Source organism: Epinephelus fuscoguttatus, linkage group LG13 (assembly GCF_011397635.1).
Source record: "Epinephelus fuscoguttatus linkage group LG13, E.fuscoguttatus.final_Chr_v1".
Classification (NCBI taxonomy): domain Eukaryota; kingdom Metazoa; phylum Chordata; class Actinopteri; order Perciformes; family Serranidae; genus Epinephelus; species Epinephelus fuscoguttatus.
Window position 1 is genome coordinate 19,597,540 of NC_064764.1, and position 21,818 is coordinate 19,619,357.

The window sequence follows — 21,818 nt, forward strand, 5'->3', positions numbered from 1 at the left end:
ATCGCTGCGGATCAATAAGAGGAAGCATGGAGGTCAGAGGTGGACGTGCTACCCCGTATTGTATTTCTCTCACTATAATGATTCTATGCAATGCTAAAATTGATATGCAGGTCATCCTCTTCCTCTCTCTTCAGTTTTGTTTTCCACCTGCTTTATTGTAATTTTTTCGTGGTGGCGCTGTGCAAGAAAGTAAGGGTTACAAAGGGGGGAATGTGAGAAACAAAGCACATTCGTCAAGACATTTCCGAGGAGACAAACAACCAAAGCTAAAGTAATGACTCAATTTTAGTATATTTCTCACTTGGCTTTGCTATTCCGCTCAGTCTCTGGAGAGCATTAGTCATCTGTGTGTCAGGTGTAGGAAGTTTGAGTGCTTTTTAAAGATTTCTCTCTGGCAAAAAAATGCCCCACACTGGCTACAAAAGACAAACCGGGGGGAGAAAGAGTGTGAGTTTCTTTAAGATTTATTCATATGAAAATAATATAACAATAATAAGAACATAACAGATGTTTAAACTGCATTAATAGGGACTGTGTTCAGTGTAATGTCAAGGGCTGTCCCTGGATTGAAAAAAAAAGAAAAAAACAATTTAATAGAATGACATACAGATTTGTTCACTGCTTGAACACTCTGAATCACAAATTTGTTAAATTGGTTTTTGACATGAGGGACTTTGCAAATTAATGCAGTCATGCAAAATGACTTTTAACATCTAGCGTATCATTGCAGCAATATATACTTGTGAATATTTCAGTGATTTTTGCAGATAACTTTCCAGGAAATAACTCTTTAAACATTAAAATAAAAATCCAAAAAGACCCAGCCCATCTTCATTTCACTAACTGACTAATAAGGGGCTGTCTCACAAATTTTATACTTGAGTGCATTTCTCAAAACATCATGTCCATCACAACATCACAACACCTACATGGCATCCTATTCCGAACTGTAACCTCCTTTAAGAGGTGCGTTAAGTGACATTTCCTGCCCCATTGCACAAAATAATCTGTGACAAACTAGTCTAGCCTGCACACCTTTCCAAGACTCCCCTTTCAGCTGGCATCACAACACATTTCACCGTCAAGCCCAAAAAAGCAAGTAACAATGCAGTTTTATTGTTATATACGTTTATATGTATATATTTATATATGTATTAGATATATTCCCTCTTCACTAGATGTCTTTCTGCTGTGACAGCGTGACTCCTACTTTGTCACTCTGCCAGGAACACGTCCATGCTATTTAATTTCTTGGCTGCTAATAGAGGTCAATACAAGCCATGTTTTGCTTAACGCCCCATTTAACCTTGAACAGCACTGCAGTTCATTGCAGCTTGACCAGAAAAGGTGGTCGGAACAATGTGTTAATGTCTGATAAATGGTTTTATAAGGGTATCCTTGGCCCTCACTGGCAGGTACAGTATAGGAATGTGCTTCTGTGTAATCCTTGATTGTCGAACACTGACCTACCTACCTACCTACTGCTCGTGTTGGTGTCAGTAAAGTGCGCACAAACCGTGGGCTCGGGGATCTTTTTATTAACATGACGTGAAAAGCAGGTGCGTCCCAGCAGCTCGGAGCTGAGTAATTAATGGGTTAAAAGGCTGATGTGCATTAGGCCCCATGAGAGGTAGATGGCCTTGTAGTTATTATGCTGAAGTGTCAGAATTACAGATACGTGTGGGTGGAGCCATTGACCGGAGAAAAAGAAATAGCACGCTTCTGTGCCACTTAAATGTTGAATTAGAAGAAAGTCTGACTGCCAGATTAATAACTGGAGAACACTTACAATTATCTAACTGCTCATTATCATCACAAAACCTCCTAATACCGCCTCCTTTCATACAAAATTCAGCTCCAGTCATGTATACATAAAGAAAAATCTCTGAAATAAAGTCTCACTTTTTCAGTTACTTTCCTCTGAGTGCACTTACTATTGATTCCTTTTGTATTTTAGATTTTAGACTGTGTAAGTACTACGTACAGGAGGTCTATTTGGTCCACTGTGCATGTGCTTAATATTCTTGTGCTTGTGCCTTTCTCCTGTATTATAATAAGTTCTAGAAATTCAGTCCATGCAGGGGATGTGGACAGAGGAGAGGCTGTGTGTGAGCGCAGATGTACAGTCCTCGGCCACCTGCAGGAAAACAAATTGAGCTAAACAACCCAGCGAAGCCCTGCTGAAGCGTTAGAGAGGGGTTTGTGTCCTATTGGTCTATGTAGCATAAATCCTCATGTGTTATTCTCAATAATACGATTCTGCTCTGTAGCTCGCGCTCCCTCGCAGCTGGCGTCCATGTCGATGTTGTGTCAGTTACACAGTTGTTTCAATCTTTTCGATGATCTCTATCATTGACTTGGAGGGGGAGAGCAGAGAACAGTCGTCCTGATCCCAGAGGCTGCCGGGGCTGGAGTTCCCGTCTGTGCTCAACTCGTCGTCCTCCTCCTCGCTCTCCTCCTCGCAGGACTCCAGGTAGTGCAGACCCAGCGCGTTGATGCCGGAGTCCTCGGAGCTGGATGGGGAGGAGCAGTGGTCCATTTTAGGGCCTTTTATCTTATCCACAGGGGAAGGATGTTTGTGTTCACTGTACACCTGGACCGGCTGCACAGGTGCAGGTGCAAGTGCAGGTGTATGTTGGGTTGGCGGCGCAGGCTTCACTTGTTGCCGAGGCTGAGCAGGATTCTGGGGCTTCTGAGGAGTAGCTGGAGCAGGTGGGGGAGGTGTTGGGGGATGAGGTGGTTCTGGTAAGGGAGGCGGGGGGCGCTGCACGTAGCACATCTTTCCGTTTATGCGTTTGACAATGTAGTCATCCACAAATAGATCCGCGATGACGCAGTACTTGGGCGACTCCAGGTGAGGTGGGGACTGGAAGCAGGGGGCGAGCTTCAGGAAGCGCTCAGCCAGAGACACGGACAGGTCCATGGTGTTACTGTACTCTGTTCCAACAGCTGGCACGGTCGTGCTGGGCAGCTGGCACACATTGGTCATGGGCTGGTACACATACTTGCCTGAAGGGAGAAAAAAAAACAGAAAAATCTCTGATTAGCTCACAGTGTGCTACCTGCTCAGCACCAAACAGCAGACAGTTAGTGACTAGCTGGTGAACACAATGGAGCATTACAAAACAGAGACAGACGTTTGAGGTTGAGACAAAGCCGAGTCAAAAAGGAGAATGAATAACAAAATTGGACTTATTCATCAGGGAGCCAGAAACACCACTCTGAATGAATGACAATGTAGCTCTGTGTCAGCTGAATGTTTTATAAGGCATCTGTTTACTACCATGTTTATCATATCAACTTAAAGGGGAACTAAGCCCACTTTAAAATTCTTTCATGGCATTCCTTTGGTCTGAGACAGTTCAAAAATACTGGTAAACATGAACAACTCTCTAAAAAATCCAAAAGCTATCGTGCTAAAACTCAAATTTGTGATGTCAGTATATAAAGTCTGGAGCTGCTCCATAAACAATGAATTGAGAAAGATATTTTAAATGACACTGAGAGCACCCAGGGGAATGTTCTGCGTATGTGAGTACATTTTCTGTTTCAGAGCTGAGAACGCTACAACAGATTAAAGCTCATTTGGCTATAAAAAAGAAAAGGTATAGGTCCACAAATTTAGGCACCCAGTCATTGTCTATGGAGACTTCTAGACTTTATATCTAATGACATCACATGTTTGAGACCTTGAGGCTTTGAGAAAGAGTATCTCAAGTTCACAAATATTGATTGAACTTTCCTTGGCCATGGAAATACCATACTTAATTCTTAATTTAGGTGGTGTTTCCCCATTAAAAAGTGATAATATGTCATTGTTGTGTTTACAGCTTCTTTCCGTAATCAAATGCAGGTTTAAATCAATAAAATAGTGAATAAATCCAAACTATGGCACCATGTAGAGACATTTGGCAGGAATCCCGACAGCAGCATGAAAATGCACTCTGAAAATTCTAAATCATGTAAATAAGCTTTGCTTTGTAAAGACACAGTGGAATAGAAATTCATTTTACAACTTGTTATCCTGTGTCTGTGCATTAATTATTCTGTTATCTCTTGGTACTGTATGTACCAAATATGTGTCCCATTTCTGAGCATTTACACTGTTAGAAATAAGGGTGCTAACTAGAACCATATAAGGTTCTTCAGTTGGTCCCAATAGGAGAGGTTACACCTAGAATCCTTTAAGAGGATTCTACCTGGAACCCAACATAAAGGGTTGTACCTAGAACTAGGGATGTCCCAATCCGATGTCAAAGATCGCAATCAGGGCCGATCAAGGCATTTTTTTAACAAATCGGGATTGGGTATATCGAGCTATATGAGGATGCGATCTTTTATTTAACATCAGCTGTCACACAGGTTTTTTTACTTGCAAAGCTTTCATGCAGAGACACGCTAAGTGCAGCTGTCTCCCAATCTCTGTTCTCTTTCTCTCCTCCACTCTGCTGAGCTCCCCGTGCATGTGTAAGAGCAGAGGCTGAGCCCCGCCACGGCCATAACCAACAGCAAAAACACAGTACGAGATTGTTTATTTATGGTTTTCACCAAATTACGAGCCCTCGTTTCATTTCAGCTCAGTGTGAAAATCTTGTGCGTTTATGGCGCACGTGTTTATCTGAAGGCGGAGGAGAGACAGCAACAGCAGCAACTACACTCACCACACCACTGCAAAAAATACAAAAGAGTTTTATGTTAATGTAGCCTAATCCATGCAAAAGATGTTTAGACAATGAAAAATAAACACTAAATGAAATACAGTTCATTCAGGTAACTCAGGCATCAGCTGCACCAGAAAATAGAATTATCAGATTGGGACTCCCATCCTATCCCCACCCAGAACCCCATATGAGAGGTCCTACAGAGAACACTACTATGGTGTTATGGCTTTACTTAGAACCCTCTATCCATAACCTTCTGACTTTTAAGGGTGGAAACAAGGACCCATCCAGGGTGCTCTTCCAAGATCCCCTATATATTGCAAGGGTTTCATCTAGAATCCACCCAGGGGGTTCTAAAAATAGTAACTGCCTTCTTTACCCACAGATCTTGCTCTCATTCTTCATAGTTTTAGTTTAGCGGGCCAAGGGAACCACATAGCAGCCCTGGGTTTCATGAAGCTCCTAAAAGGTCAAGGCTGATACAATCCAGCAAAACCCACAACACTCATGGTTCACAATCATGTTATTAGGGAGTAGAGATTTCATTAAAACCTACTACTACAGCCTTCACTATTTCAATGTTGCAGTTGCGTTGGGAACCAAAACTCTGTTCCAAATTAGAACTGAATACGAGATGCCAAGTATCCATTAAAAAAAGACCATATGGTGTTGTATGGCATGAAATGATGTTAAAGATTTCAGCTATTGCATAACACAAAACAATGAATGGATTAGAGGATTCCTGACACATCTACATTTAAAAATACCATCTGAAACACGGGTAAACATTTTATTTTAGAATGAGGATCCTCTAACACCCATGCTTTCAACAATCCAAAGAACTGTTTCTTCCAAAAAGGGTTCTTTGGATTAAAAGGGTCTATATTATAACCCTTATACCCAGTTCAGACCAAAGATTCAGACCCAGCAATGACACACCTTAAGGACAGAAACAGGCTCAGTGGGGATGCAGCAAGCAAACACGCCATCTGTGATCACTTGACTAACGGACTTCACTACAAGCTGACTGGCTGTAGAAATAGATGATGTGCTTTAAGTTCTGAAACCAGCTGCCAGCGATCTGACCAGCTGAGTTGCAGGTGACACCATCAGCCAGCTTTAGTCGAGCTCATACTGGCCAGTTGACAAAGCAGCAACTATTCTCTGCAATGTTCTAAAACGGTTTCCTCTCGTCCCAAATCTTTAGTCTGAGCTGGACTTTAGTCTTACTAAGAACCCCTGAAGAACCCTCTCTTCAAAAAGTCAAAAGCAAATGGTCCTAGGTAGAACTTCAGCCCTTCAGGAAGAACCCGTATTTCTAAGAGTGTACATATCAAGATCCCTCTGTTTTCTCTTCCTGTCAACTGTATACTTGATATTTTTCATACATACATCTATCCAATTAAGTATGAACCCTTCCATCATGTAAAACTGCGCTCAACCCCTTAAGTCATGGGTTGCTGTCGCAAGTAGAGAAATATAATAATACTAGTGAATAAACGTGTAGCCTATTTTCAGTTAGTCTCAAGTGAGGACAGTTTCTGAAGATGCCAAAAAGTGAGTTGGGAGGCACAAGTGAGGAGTGTGTCTGTGATAACTCTGTCCTTTCTTAAAGGTGGTTCCAATTTTCGCATCACAAAGCATTTCATGCCGCCGAAGGCAAAAATACCTGCCTCGCCACCACCATCTGAGGTGGAGCTGCAGCCAGAGTGTAACATAGTTTAAATGTAAGGCTATCCTGAGCCGAGCAGCAATCATGTTGGACCCTAAGAAGCTGATACAAGACTTAGTTCAAAACGGACATATAGGATTAAGGCCAAACAACACCATGGTGCTGATTTACATCTGGATCACTTACATAATGGATCGTGATGGTGAATATAGTGTCACATCCTCTCTGAGATAAAGGCCATACATTTGTTCTGGGAAAGTGTCTATGTTCATATACACATTTTCTAACGCCTTCTGTGTGAGTTATGCCTCCCATCCTGGCAACTCATATACTGGTGGTGATTGTGCAAAATGACTGCTCCCAAATGTTACTCATTGTTTGCAGCCCACTGCCTCCAACTCTGAGCCGTGCAGCCTGAATAGTGCGGCTCAGATGTGTGTTTAACTGGCTCCCCAGAGAGGGAGAAACTACAGAAGATGACAGGCCTACGCATCACTTCCTCTCACTCTGTGTCCTTGTCTTTTGTTTCGCTGGCTGGGGGACCCATTCAATCAAAAATCTTTTCCCAGGTTACACTGAAAACATCAAACTACTTCAAAGTAGGGAAGTGGCTCTGTTTTCAGAGTTTGCTGATGAGACATTTCTGCACCACACAAAAGATACTTGGTTTAATTAAATCTTTATTTTCAGCTCACAAGAAGAGTTAACTTCATTCACGTGACCAGCTCTTCATTAAGGACACAAAACTGCATCATCCACCCGTGCCAAGTACTTAAAAGAGGCTTGATGTCCGTATACTTTGTAAACACTGTTAACAGAGAACACAGGAGCTAATGTCGATACAGACGAAAGCGGGGAAACAGTAGCCGTCCTCTGTTTAATGAGAGAAACTCAATGGTCCATGTTCAGACTGAGACGAGCCCATTCAGGCAGACACGATAGAGGCAACAAATGAGAGCTAAAGCTGTAGAAGGCAACGTGTTGACATTTAGTTTTTAGCATATTACACCTAATTGCATTCATCCATCTGGAGTTTCAAATACCAAGAGCAATACTGGGGGACAGACAGATGCATGGGCAGACAACAAAACAGACAGACATATGGAGCTAACACAACACTAACACTGGCTGTCGTCAGCAGCCTTGCAGAAGGAACACAGGCTGTCTGTAGATTTACAAGGTGTGCACAGAATGCAGAATTAGTTTGCACTAAGTTAGAAATATCACTGTTTCCATCAGGCCCAGAGCTCTGCGTTATGTGGGACATTAATCTCACCTAGTCTGGCAAACAGGAGAAGGGGAGAATCCTTACATGTTAAAGAACCCGGACCCTATTTTCCATTTTTTCTGTGTCTAAGTGACAAATGGAAACAACAATCTGCAGCAAAAACAGGCTGCAATGTAATCCCCTCAGACAATTGTGCACTGTCAATTTACATCTATTGAAAGTGCTTGTTTTTGCCACTGACACGCTCACACGTCTGACAGCATTATGGAAAGGACTCTACAGAGAGATGAAATGTTATTTCTTACCATTCACGGGTCTGTTTGTTATTGTGACTGAATGCCGCTCAAGTAGAAGTCTCGTTCTGAAATCTCGAGAGAGGTGACTTGTTGAAGGAAAAACATCGGTGGAAATGTTAGTGAGAGCTGGAGAGAGGGGTGATGGGAGTGCTGGAGTAGCGAAAGCCTAGCTTAGTGTTATGTAAGATGTTGGGTGTCATGGCTGAATATTTAAGTGATTTCAACAATGTGGAAAAGTCAGCGAGTTTTCAGAACGAGACTTCTCCCTGAGCAGGACTTGGTTAACCAACAGCGGATCAGTGAAAAGGTAAAGAAAAACATTTTATTTCTCAAGGAGGATCCTTTACATAATGTTGTCAGAAATTATGCTAGCAATCTGAGCAGTTGATCTGAGCTGTCAGTGGCAAAAACAAACAGTATTTGATGGTGCTCAGTTGCCTGTAGAATTTCATTGCAGCCTGTTTCACCGTTGTGGCTGAATTGTTCTCTCTGACTACTGGACTAATTTTAAGAATTGTCGCTCCCATTAGTCATTTAGACACAAAAACATGTGGAAATAGGGTCCAGGTTCCAGAAATACCAAGGCTTCCTTTTCAGCAAAACACAACTTTCTGTTTTTGGATTGCATGCTTGAAGATACATTTAATTAGATTATTACAAATACTATTATTATTACAAATAATGTAGGTGGTGGTAGTTACTTTGAGATACTTTGTTTTAAGACTCTTTTAATGGCATGTGGAACTGCAACAATTAGTTGATCAACTGATAAGTCGATTGACACGAAATCAATCGCCAACTATATTTTGATCATTAAAAAAATATTTTAGTTGGGGCACCCACTAGCTCACCTGGTAGAGCAGACGCCCCATCCACAAAAGGTTGTGTCCTTGCTGCAGTGGCCACGGGCTCAATTCCAATTTCCAACCCTTTGCTGCATGTCATTCCCCCTCTCCGTCCCCCCTTCACACTATAGATGTCCTATCAAATAAAGGCAAAATGCTCCAACAAATATCTTTAAAAATAATTGTTTTAGTCATTTTCAAGTAAAAATGGCAAACATTTACAGGTTTTAACCGAGCAGCTTGCTCCAGGGGTGAAAAATGAAGCCGACACAGAAGTGCCAAAACCTGCAGTTCTTCAAATGAAGCCAGATCCAGAAGCCAGTCAATCCCAATACACCACCATGTTAAAACAGCAGAAATAAACATGTTAACAGCCTGGTACAAAATAAGTTTTTGGTCTCTATAGCTAATTTCCACCTCCATGACAACTATAGGGGTGAACTTCCATTTAAATTTTATTAAGGCTCAAAGTTACAAATTAAGAGTGGGTCTATTAAGGGTGGGTCGCTTTGAGTAACAGGCTGTCTCTGAGGCGTTGCTACACTCTGTGAGTCAGACCCTCCACTCACTCCTCCACAGCTCTACCCTCTTGTCCAAATCACTTCTGGCTCCAAAGAACTAAAATGGTGAAGGCCAAAATGCTGAACTCAAGGCTCCATAATAGTAGTTCACAAACCAATGGGTGACGTCACGATAGCTACATTCATTGTTTTACAGTTTTACCCTCTCAGATGAGTATTTGATGTGTTTCTGTGTAACACATAAACATAAACTGAAATTTTTCAATATTAGACCACTGGCTAAAATATTATAACATGCATTTTTACTGTTTTCTGAAGAAAAAAAAAATATTAACAGAATAATCAAGAGAGTTCTTGGCATAATAATCAATAATGAAAACAGTTGTTAGCTGCAGCTCTAATGGGATTAATTCCTGTCATATACTTTGACTATGGCATTTAAAGGTGTCTTATGGAGTTTCTGACCACTAGTAATGCTACAGAGCAATGTTTGTACAATTGGGTTCCTGTCTTGTTTGTATCATGCTCACACGCATGCTAACAGTAGCAACCTGGCCATTACAGCAGAGAAGAGGTGTACAAGCCAGCAAACATTAATGTAAGAGATACATGATTTGAAATATTTTTAAACGACGTTGTATGAAGGAGAAAATGCATTTAGTGTGTTCATCAAGCCATAATGATACAAGTGTGATCTGGTGGTGCTTAATAAACTTTGAACAACAACAACGATGGTTTGTTTACAAGAAAACTGACCTTTAATTTCAACAGACTCAACCATGGACGAAACAAAACCTCAACAATGCAGAACAGATGAGCCAATGCAGAGTGCCCCTTTACTGGAGATATACAAACACTGACTGACAGCCAGTGAACACTGTCTATGCAGCTTTATTGATATTCAGCTGTACTCTACCCTTCTGTGTTTCCCAGTGCTGGAGCCCTCGCATGACAATGTCAGCTGTTAAGCGGCCTCTGCACCCTCTCCCTCTGCGCTGTGTGTACGTGTGTTTGTATTTCCATGCTAACAGAGACCAGATGTCCTCACATAGAAGGAAAAAATGTCTGTTTCACAATTCTGAGGGCATTTTGCCACCCCCCACTTTTTCGTTCAGGGTTATGAAATGAAAGATGAGACTAGCATCATTCTATATTTTTCTTACTGTCCACAAATTCCATAAAAAGACCAAAACTGACAATATATAAGATCTTTAAATACTTTCTGAGTTGCCTACCCGGCCTGTGGCGCTCGGCCAGACACCCATTGATTTCTACTGAAGACGTAAATCATTAAAAATGGGTCACAAATATATAGCTCAATTTTTAAAAATATAAGCTAAATCAGTCTCCCAACCAGCTAGGCACTGTGGCTTTAAGCAAATGTTACTTAAACAATAAGAAATGGTGCATTTGTGGGGGACTATTTTCCCTAGATTAATAGCCTACACATTTAGTGGGCTGAGTATTTATGGCAGCAGGACGGTCTTTGTGGGATTGAATCAAAATAAACTACAGTGTCCATGTTCATGGTAATGAACAAACATGTCTCACTGTGCAAGAGTGTATTTAATAGTTTCTGTACTGCAGTGGAGGTCTACAGCACAGAGGAGAGAGCTATATCAGGCTCTGGCTTCACAGAAAATACTTGTTAGTGAGACTGATTCATTGTTGGATTTGGTCTTTTAAAGGTCTAGTGTGTAGGATCTAGTGGCTTCCACCGGTGAGGTGGCAGATTGCAACCAAATGAGATTTCTCTCGTGTGTTCAGCGGGCAACTAGCAACTAAGGGTGTTAAGAGTGCAAAGAGCGCTAAGAACGCAGAGAGAGCTAACAGTGTTAACCTGTGAAGTCACCAGAGGGTGGGTGCTACGCTTCTGCAAAGACAACGTGGACCTAGAGGGTGTTATTATCAGTAACCGTATGAACAGAGCGCAGAGCAATTAGCTGGCCAGTGAGATACACACAGGGACTTACATGCGAGTAGGTACAGAATGCTCCTGGGATGATGTTTTTCTGTAGGCAGATGCATAAGTTAGTGTCGCCCTCGTTCCCTCGTCAAAAAGCCTATGGGATGGCCTACGGATTATTGCAGAAAATAACCTCTGTGGCAAACACATGTTTATGAGGCTTACACATTTTGTTCAGCAAGAAAATCCTCATAGATGAACACCACTTCTATGACTCTTGAAGCCCAAATGCAATAGTAGAGGTAAAAAGCTAACATTAGGTTATAATCAAACTACGCCGCAGTCGCATGACTTAACCACAGTGAGACCGTGTTTGTTGTCATTAGGTTCTGTTGTCTTATGTAGCCATTTGTTAGCTACCACTTTTTTAAAGACACTTAAAAGCTTTAAAATTCACAAGTGGGGAGTTACTGACGTATTTCATGTTGTAGAACAAAGCATGAAAGTCTCTTAAGCGTGTGTTAGCCATCAACTTTATTTCACGCATCTAACCTATAACCCATTCACTTCAAGACGAGGGAAGCGGGAGTTGCAAAATGCTACCCAATTTCCGGGTTTTGAGACTCACTCCTGTGGCACTCTGTAGCTGCGGCTGGAGCAGCTACGTGATCAGCCCATGTTGCTAAGTTAGCGCTTAGTTAGCTATGAAGTATTAAAAAGTGGTTAAAAGAGAGGCGGTTAGGGTAAGGGTCACATCTTGTTACTTTTAAGACGAATCACGTCCTCATGTAGGCCTATGATGAATCATAAAATGGATCATTGCTACCGTTGGCCTCATATTTGTTCGCTGCAACATGGCGTTGTCGTGTTGGTAGGTTTGTCTTGTACTAGTGGTGGGTGCGGTTTGTAGGGGTGTGTTGCGTACACTCCAAACAGAATGTGTCTGCAGATATACATGTCTCCTCGCATGCACTAACATGCACGATCTGCAAGGCCATCTACCACAACAATAGAAGCTTAGATTACAACCCACAGAACGAGTGTGACTTCATTCTCTGGTAAGGACGCCATTACTGATTTCTATAATCAATTACCCTACATCTTTATACAGCAAAGAGTTGTTTTCTGCCATATTAATGCTCTGAATGTCACATAATGAGTGCAAAATGGTAAACATTGCTTGCAATCCATCCTACATTTCCCCTCTTTCTTGTTGTTTTGTAGTGTATTTTCTCCTTCCTAAAGATAACTGGCCTCACAGAGACAACATGCTGTCACGAGACATTTCTATCCCTGCTCCAATGAAGACTGACAGACTAAAAAAAAGCATCAGCAGTAAATGTACGAGTTTTTGAGTCAATGCTTCAGAACCGAAAGCAGGAGCTTCTCTGCAGACCCACCACTTTACACCTACAATCACTCTGTGAAAAATCAACTGCAGAGGAAACGCAGGCACAATGTTTTCCACTGACAGCAGCCTCAATAGACCAGAATAATACAGTACGTAGCCACAGGACATTTTGCACTTTGAGTAAGGCAAATGACTCCGTACTTTTTTTCTCAACTGGAAAGCCTTTCATCACGTTATCATTAAAAGCCACCGAGAGCAACAAGTTCACTAGGGACCGATGAAAGGCATTCTGGGGGATGTAGGAGATCACGAACTGGAGGAGCTCTTAATGAGGCAGTTGGGTACATCAAACGAGGAAGTAACACCTCTTCATTACAAGAATGTAATAATGAATTGAGGGGATCTACAGTTTAAAAGCAGTGGAGGGGACTCTCTTGCCTACTTTTACAGTGAGGGCGTGAACTGTGTCCAATGTATCACAAAATGTCTGCAATATATATTAGGGAACTTGGGATTCATTATTTGAGTCAGTGTAAGAATCTATTAGTTTCATTTACGTGTTGGAACCAGAAGATAGAGAGTGTTATATATAGCCAGGAGCTGTTTTTAAAAATACATTTATGATAAAAATCTAGAGTTCAAGAGGTTAATGAGACAACAGGAGAACAGGCAGCTCTTTCCCAGGAAGTTACAGAGTGCTCTCTAGAGGAGGGAGTGGAGTGGGTGAGCTACAGTGCAAGGAGCTCAAACTCCTCTGCTCCCACCTGCCTCCATCTTGCATGCCTTCCTCGCTCTCTCCTGGGCCTGTGGCTGGCCGACGGCTGCACAGTCTGGTTTAATACAGGAGATAGTGTCTCTGAATAATGCAGCATGTACCTCCTCAGTCTCTCACTCTCTCTCACACAGGGCTTCAACATCACTCCGTCCAAATTTCAGCTCTACTGTTGCTGCAGCTGGAGGGGAAAACACTTGAGAGACTGAGGTTTTATTGTCGACAAACTCTACATATAGTGAAGATGAATGGGCACGACTGTCTCACACAGATTATGTCATTTTAATATCAGCCTATATCAAAGCCTCAGTGGAGACTGAGTCATTAGCAGCCCCCTCAGTTTGATTTTTTGTCATTTGAGCTGAAGCCAGAAGTCTTCATGTGCAGTCTGAGCAGATCTTGTACTGTAAATGCAACACGCCAGTTCAAACCAGCATGTTGGCAAAATCAGGTGAGCGAAAACAATTATTTTAGCAGACTGTTTTCATTTATCGACAGCTGCTGCACCCATTTGGCCGGTGGATATGTCCACTCACACATCCGCTGCTCTTTGTGTTTAAATCTGTCCAACAAAGAGGCTGCAGCCGGGGGTAACAACACAAGTCTCAGGTTTCAACGGAGGGGACGGTCTGACCCAGCATCATGTGAAACTCCTTTCCTGTTTCCTGTTTCATGCCTCCAGAGGGGAAAGGCTGTTCCTGACTTGCAGCCAGCTTGAAATCCACTGTTTAGTCTGTCACCATAGAGAAAAAAATGCAACTCTCTGGACTGTTTTTCCTCTTCACAGTGCATTCAAGAAGTATTTCACTGCTGGAAAGATCATCTCTTAAAACTGGGCTGTCTATTCAGTAGAAAGATGAAAATCTTTTTGAAATTGGTGCTACATGACCAGAGGAAAATGAGGAAAATGGCTCTGGTATTTGCTCTTGCTCAAGAAGTAGAAAACCTAAAACTACCAGAATGCACTGTGCCGCAGCAGGCCAATTAACACTCCCACTGTTGGATGATGTAATGTGAGCTTGTGCATGTTGACACAGGAAACAACATGGTGGCCAGATGGTGACAAATGATCAGGAATTACAGTTTTACAGTTTGATCTCAGTATTTACAGTACGGTGCCCACATCCTGTTCACAAAGTCTCGTAATACAGCCAAACAGTGCACAAAAATATGTTTCCGAAAACATTTTAGGCAATACAGTAACATAATCTTGGTTTGCTGATTTGCTTCTATACCCTGTGTCCATGGTGGTGGCCCGAACAACAGCCCGAAAAACGGATGATGCCTTTTAAGCAGAGATATGAGCAGGAACATCTGGGGGCTGGTAAGATGGAGGGAAGTTTACCATAGTTCATTTACACATACTGCCTACATTGCTATGACACAAAGCTGGTTGAAAATTGGCAAAGTTTCTTGCAAAGGCCTTAAAGGATGGTTCAGATTTCTTCAAGGCTATCTTACTACAATACTGACATGTCCAAATGTACGCTTAACAATCAGTTAACTAGCTAACAGGACATTTTGACTGACTCTGTTTCATTCAAGTGTCCCAGTAAGCCACGGCAGTTTGACAGTGATCCAGCTTGCACAGTCCCAGGACCCTAAAACTGAAGCATCCATTCATTTTATTATTTACACCTGTGCTTTTCCTACCATGACACATCACAAGTTTCTCAACAGAAAATCGTCTTCATTAATACATGATGAATATATGATGTGATGTGAAAGCCATCTTTGGATTCAACACCTTACATGGAAAATTTGTGGATAAAGGTGAGGCTGCTTCCTGTTCAAAGGCATTCATCTACCAAGACTTAAGTCACCTGTGAGCTTGTCAAAACAGCGAGGTAGCGGAGACACCAGTGACTAACGAAACAACAGGCTACTTGAGTTGCATTTGACTCAACTGACAAGTAGGGCTACAATGATTAGTCGACTAATCGATGACTAATCGACTATTAAAGTAATTAGTGACTATTTTAGTAGTCGGTTTGAGTCATTTTTCATAGAAAAGTACTATAAAAGTACCCCAAAATACTCTTATTACAGCTTCTTACGTTCAAATACTGGCAGCTTTACACACTCTCCCATGACAATGAACTAAAACCCTTTGGCGTGAGTACAAAACAAGACATTAGATGACATAATTTTGGGGTTTGGGAGAGACAGACTGACATTTTTCAACATTTTAACACTTTTTTTGATAAAATGATTAGTCGCCTAATTGAAGAAATAATCGACAGATCAGTCAACAGTGAAAATAATCGTTAGTTGCAGCTCTTCTGACAAGTGACCCTGTATGCTTCCTAAGGTTCAGCTCAAAGCTAATATGAGGCTCCAGCAGTCTAAGTTAGTCAAGTCAAGTTGGTGTCTTACAAAGTTGCAGTCTCGTGTTTTCCCCTAGAGTGCTGTGGTATTGTGCATGCTTTTAAGTGGTTATACATAGTGTATGTGTGTGTGCGTGGGTGTGTGTGTACAAGATAAATAATCTATGTCTCTCTCTTCTTTCCTTCCTTCTTCTGCCTCCAAAAGTTTGAAAATGTGAAGAAGCAAGTCCAACTGTCCCTCCCCCACAAAGGCCATGAGTTTAAATGTATGTTTTTAACACATACTTCTAAAACCCTAATATAGTTAAGACTCTCATAAATAAAAAATAACATCCTAATGAAGAACAGGAACAATATCTATATACATTTGATCACTTATCTCCTTTACTGCCACAAAATAAAATGTGTTTGCTGTGTGTTACATCACTAGAAAGCCCAGGAAATGCTTTACACAGTACGTCAGGACTCAAATAGACTGCCTGAATGGTGTTTGAAAGATAGGCCTCAAGGTTGTGCCCCTGAGAGAGGACGAAAAGATTCTGCAATAATCCTTTCAGAACTTTCCTTTGGTGCTGCCCTGTTTCCAACATTGAGAGACCAGCAGTTAGAGTGGTTCCCAAACATGAACAATCAATCAAAAAACATCCCCTCTGGCCTGTGCTAACAATGTATCGACCCTTCAATAATAGCTGAAGCATTTTATGATTCAGCACTGCGGCAAATTTTGAATTGGTCAGCAAATCAATCAATAAAGTGCAGAGCTTTATCCAATAAGCCTTCATATTTCCCTTTAGAAATAGTTGCAAGCTACAGCTGCGTGGTGTGACAGATGAGATGAGGAAATCTGACAGAAGGATCCCCATTTCGTGTATCTACAAGAGAAGTACAACTTGTAACGTGCAAAATTGAAGCTGGCAGAGAACGAGCAGACTGACAAGACTGTTCAGGACTCATTAGACTCTGTTAGACTTTCTTAATGAGTAATTCATTGCTCTGCCTGGTAATTGTAATCAGTTAGTAAAGGATAAAGAGAGAGAAAAAAATATTCAGACCAGGTGGTTCCAGTGCTGCTTTGAGCAGAAGCTCTCATCAGACATGACATATTGGCGGTGACACTAAACGCAGCTAATTACCACTAATGAGAGACTTGGACTGATGTTGTCACCAGCTGGGAACACTGCCTCCACATACATCCAAATCCAGTTTTCCCCAGTTTCTCAGCCAAAGGTTTAACAAAGCTACAACTAAGTGGAAACTACTGGAAGGCCGTCAAAGCTTCATTTTCTTGCTGTAGTCTGCACAGACGATAAGTGTCGTCTGAGTGCTGAAGGGGCGAGGAAGACAACAATAACTTGATTCTTATGCGACGGCACGTAGGAAGTAGGAGAAGCCAGGAATTAAGTCACAGGTAATCACTGCTCCACAGGTGCGATAATGGAAATAATTTGTGTTTGAAAATTCAAATGTTGAGCCAAAGTCTTACTAAACATTGACCTTTTGTATTTGTTTGCCTGGAAACCTATTAAAAATGTAATTAAAAAGGCAGTCTAGCAAGGCTCCCTGTGGTGAATGCGCAATTATCAGCCTCAGAACAAGTTTATACTCCAGGCGACAGTCATAGGCACGTTCAAAATGAGAACGTGGTGAGATAAGGGGCGTTACAACATTTCACTCTTTTGCATCCAGTGTTATTGTGTGTTGCTAGAAAGAAGGGTGTGAGCCAGAAAGAGCAGGCGGCTATTGCATGCAGAATCACGCTGCTATACTTTTCTCACTGGGTACCCTATTTCTGCCTGATTCAGCAGTCTAAGCTGGTTTATTCTCACTGTGGTGCATGAGTGTCCTGCGAGGGGAACCTGTGAATTACAATGGAAAGAGATGTGAAGGTGAGAGAAGTTCCATCAGGATGTGGCTGGCTCTTTCCTCTAAACCATAACATGCCTGAATCAAATAATGGGGACAGAGTGCTCCATGTCCATTGTGCAGCACATTTCCAGCCAGAGTGATGAATATTTCAGAGATGAAAGGAGGAGCAAGTCCAAATGTTTACAAATGATGCAACACTGAACAGGCTTTGCTGAGAAACACAAATCCCAGATGTGGCTCATAATAAAGCGGAAAGAATTCATCAGTTTTCTGCCACATCAGATATTTCAAATCGCTTGGCTCATTCTGGACGCAGGCAGGCATCTAAATCCAATGATTACATGGCAAAGATTACAATGTCACTTGTGCAGTTGCACACTATAAGCCCCGACTGCGTGGTGCAGAGTGGAGGGTGATTGTGTTTTACACTGATCTGAGGATTTCCAGGGCAGCCAGAGATGGGATAAATTAGGGCGGCACAAAGAGACGGACATCCTGTCAGGTTCAGGCACGGCTACTGTGGTTCTGCGGTGGTGTGGAAGTGTCAAGTCAGTTCACATGGAGAGAAAGTGTCTGAGGTGCGTAAGTGGTGCAAATGCCACTGACACCTGAAAAAAGTGAAAAGGAAACTGGCTACGTTTGAGTGGAGCTGAGCTCTATTGCCAATAAAGTCAATATAAAGGATTTTAACTATAATATTGTTGTACTATTGAGTTCAGTTGATATTATCAAATATTTAGCCTGTAAGTGAAGAATATGCTGCTGAACCTGTTTGACTTTGTCTCTCTTGATGATTTTGTGGCCAGAGGTTATACTTTAAAGGATAAAGGGCTCTCTCTACAACAGTAACTATAAATATATTAAAACATCGTTCTAACTCAAGCAGATGGTGGAGCTCATACCACAAGTATAAAGACAACAACAGTGGTGAACAACAGCAGATATTCACAGCAATTGATTAATGATAGAAACACTATTAGCCAATCAAAATCCATCTGAATTTACAGGGCAACACAGCTGGAGCACCCAGCGTGTGCTTGGCGCCCACTGTTCACCGAATGTTACTGTTCATTAGTGTGGATGCTCACATTATCTCTGTTATAGTTGTTGCTTTAATACTGATGATATTCAAAATGTCTCTTATTGTCAACAAATCCCATGAAAACACAAGACAAGTATGCTAGTTAATTTCTCAGAGAGTCTCAGTATTTCCCGATGTCACGACACTGTGTGTAGCCACAAGCCCGTTCCTTCAAATGCAAAATGTAAATCTTTAGATCTGGGTCACACCTGCACAGTTTCATTCTGTAAACGGGCTAAATAATTCCCCAAAACAGCTGGGCAGTGTAATTTTTTAGCAACATTACTCAAACAGGAATAAATACTGCATTTGTTGGGGACTTTCTCAGCTGCAGATTAATAAAGAGAGTATTTACTGCACACGGATTGTGTGTGTGTGGGATCGACTCAAAATAAACTACAGTGCCCATGTTCATCATGGTGAAGAAATGGTATGTTGAAAATGGTCTACGGCTCAGAGGAATACGCTATTTCAGGCTTTGGCTACTCAGGCAGCTCTTAGAAGAAATAATCCATTGTTGGTTCCCATCTGATCATGTGATTTGCTGATGGTAAGAAAATTGTCACAAGACTTGCATTTTAAAGCAGAAATGAAAGCTGTGACTCAAGTGTCACGTCACGCAGCATTTTTCTAAGTAACTGCATTAACAGTGAAGTAAAGGAAGGTTGATTTTTTTTTATCTTTCTGAGCATTTTTGATTCTTTTACATAATATACACATGTACTCTCATATTTAGGATGTAAGACGGACAGATAACCACGAAGGAATATGCTAAAGTTTAAGCTGAAGGCCTTAGAGTTCAATACAAAGTGAACTAGTGTCAAAAGTTAAGGTTATTCTAGTGTTTTTCACCCCTACATACCTCAATTAGTCATCATTTACAGTAAATACATGGACTTACAGTAGAAAAATAATATACCCCCCTATTAAAATATGCTATTAATGTCCCCCCCACAGTATATTGACTATTACTATGCTATGGCAAGCAACTCCACACATTCACAAATCATAAATCATAAATAAACTTTAAAAATGCCATTATCATTGCTACCAACCCTGGTATTAATATGTACTGCAGTTCTGCACGTGGTTTGTCCAAGTGGTGTTGCCATACCACAACAGAACACGGACCACAGGCGTATCCAGTTAACATTAATGTCTTTATTACATTATATTTGTCGAAAAGCCTGCGTGATGTGTGAGCAAAGTGTCAATCATTTATGTTTCCTGCATGTTTAATTTATGTAGACAGTAGTGCCTTTAATTTATTGCATATTTGTAGGCCTACGGTACTGTGTAGCTGTACTTGCTTATGATAAATAATATAACATAGTAAGAAAGAGTAGTAGTAGTAGTAAGAAACAGGGGTGGGGGGAAAATCGATACAGACTGAGATGAACAGACTGAAAATCTTTATCTCATTTGATAAAATAGATGTTGAGAAATTAAATTCTTTAGGGACATAAGTTAGTTTTAAAAAAAGGTTTTCAGCATAATAAATGTCATGAAAATGTCATGCATAAGGTATCTCCAGCAGAACATACTTTAATTTCATTCTCTGTCCCTTAGTTAAATTTTTTTTTATTATATTGCCCTAGTTCACTCTGTATACAGACAGTGTGATAATCTGTGAGTGACAAATGTCATCAGGGGGTGCCTTTTTTCTTCCCTTTCCTGTTGTGGGAGGACATGTTGTGTTTGCATTGTCATGTGAAGCCCGGCTGCTCTGAGCAAACCTTTTAAAAATCTATATACGCAGTACCGGGGAGAATAAAGTTGTCAAACAGAAGATGAGTCCAGTCATCTTAAGAGTGCAATCGCAATACATTTACAATTGCAATAATACGATACGATACAATATGATATGATATTGCATTGTGACTAAGTATTGTGATAATACTGTACCGTGGATCCTCTGGTGATTCCCACCCCGAGTAGGATATTAGTTTTCATATTTACTAAGACCACCCCCACCCCAACAGATCTGGTCCTCCTCAGTGTTGACTCCATGGCTACGGCCTTGATTACAGCTGACAGCTAAAGTAACATGGATACAGGAAAACTGCCTTGATGCAATCTGTTTAAGTCACTATATTTGAATGAATGAATTACTGAAAATCTGGAGTGGGTATCAACATTTAACAATGAGGCACAAGTACAGAACAGAATAATGGCAGTAACACTGAAACCATTAAACATCTGCTTCTGAATTTTGCAGCCTCCATTGTTTAGTCTACATAAACTATTCATACAAAAGCGTCTGTTAGAAGGTCTCTGATCAAGGATAAATGTGACTCTGAGTTTGACCTCGATATTATGGCAGAGAATACAACTCAGACAAGTTTTTAAAAAGAATCAGATTAAGAGCACTTAGGCAGCAAATGTTCACTCTGAGCGCGTCAGTATGGAGTTAATATCTGCTTCATTTTGTCCTTTATAGTCGAGACACAAGTGAGCCGATGCTTCTCCGCTCTCAACACGGCCATGACTGTCTATCATCATATTCTGCCACCACAGTGACACTGAGTGAGATAGATTTCTGGTATTACAGTGAGCTATTAAACCGTGTAAAACAAACTTACAGTGACACCAGCCCAAGTGGCAGCACCAGTGCAGCTTGAAGCACTTCCCGTGGCTGTGGGTAGCGCAGATGGAGAGCCCATCACAAGGCAGGAAGTCTGGTCTCCCCGCGCAGCTCTTGGCCAAAGCCTGCGCCTCGTCCAACTTCTCACTCTTCGGACACTTCTGTGCTCCCGAGGCGGCCATGCCAACATTTCCTGGATCCAAACAAAAAGAAAAGCTTCGTCCGAGTAAACTACAACATAACCGCGAGGGACCGAGCCGAGGTTTCACGGTCTACGCAGCCCAGGAAGCTTCTCAACTGGGAGACAGACGCGAAAGGCGGCGCTGGATCTGTGTATCCAGAGCAGCTGCTCACACAAAGGGTGGAAACATATCCCGTGAAAGTACAAGAGCGTCAATTAGCAACGTGTAATGTGACATTTAAAGCCTCCCATGGTCGTGATCAACACATCTCTCCATCCTCCCCTCGCGTCGGGAAGCTCCTCTGTGCGCTGGTGACGCGCGTACGGAACAACGGCGCGCATCTGAACTTCATCACACAACGGGAGGAGTCCACAAACACAAAGCCAGCTGCTCTGCGCACTTCAAACACGCATCCAGGCTTTCATTCCTTTAAAAACTTCCCAACACCTGGATCTGGATCTGACAGAAATACTCACTTTCACCTAAATAATATTAACAAATAAGCCACATTTTTAGAATATCTCCT

The 21,818-nt window shown here is 41.6% G+C and overlaps 1 protein-coding gene across 1 annotated transcript; it reads right to left on the reverse strand.

Moving 5' to 3' along the window:
- Window positions 1–452: 452 nt before the first annotated feature.
- zgc:162707 (UPF0524 protein C3orf70 homolog B) lies at window positions 453–21,638 on the reverse strand. Its single transcript, XM_049594724.1, has 2 exons — window positions 21,109–21,638; window positions 453–3,009 (listed from the first exon to the last, which is right to left on the reverse strand). The coding sequence occupies exons 1-2, from the start codon at window positions 21,290–21,292 to the stop codon at window positions 2,315–2,317; spliced, it is 879 nt and encodes a 292-aa protein (XP_049450681.1). The 5' UTR covers window positions 21,293–21,638; the 3' UTR covers window positions 453–2,314.
- Window positions 21,639–21,818: the final 180 nt, after the last annotated feature.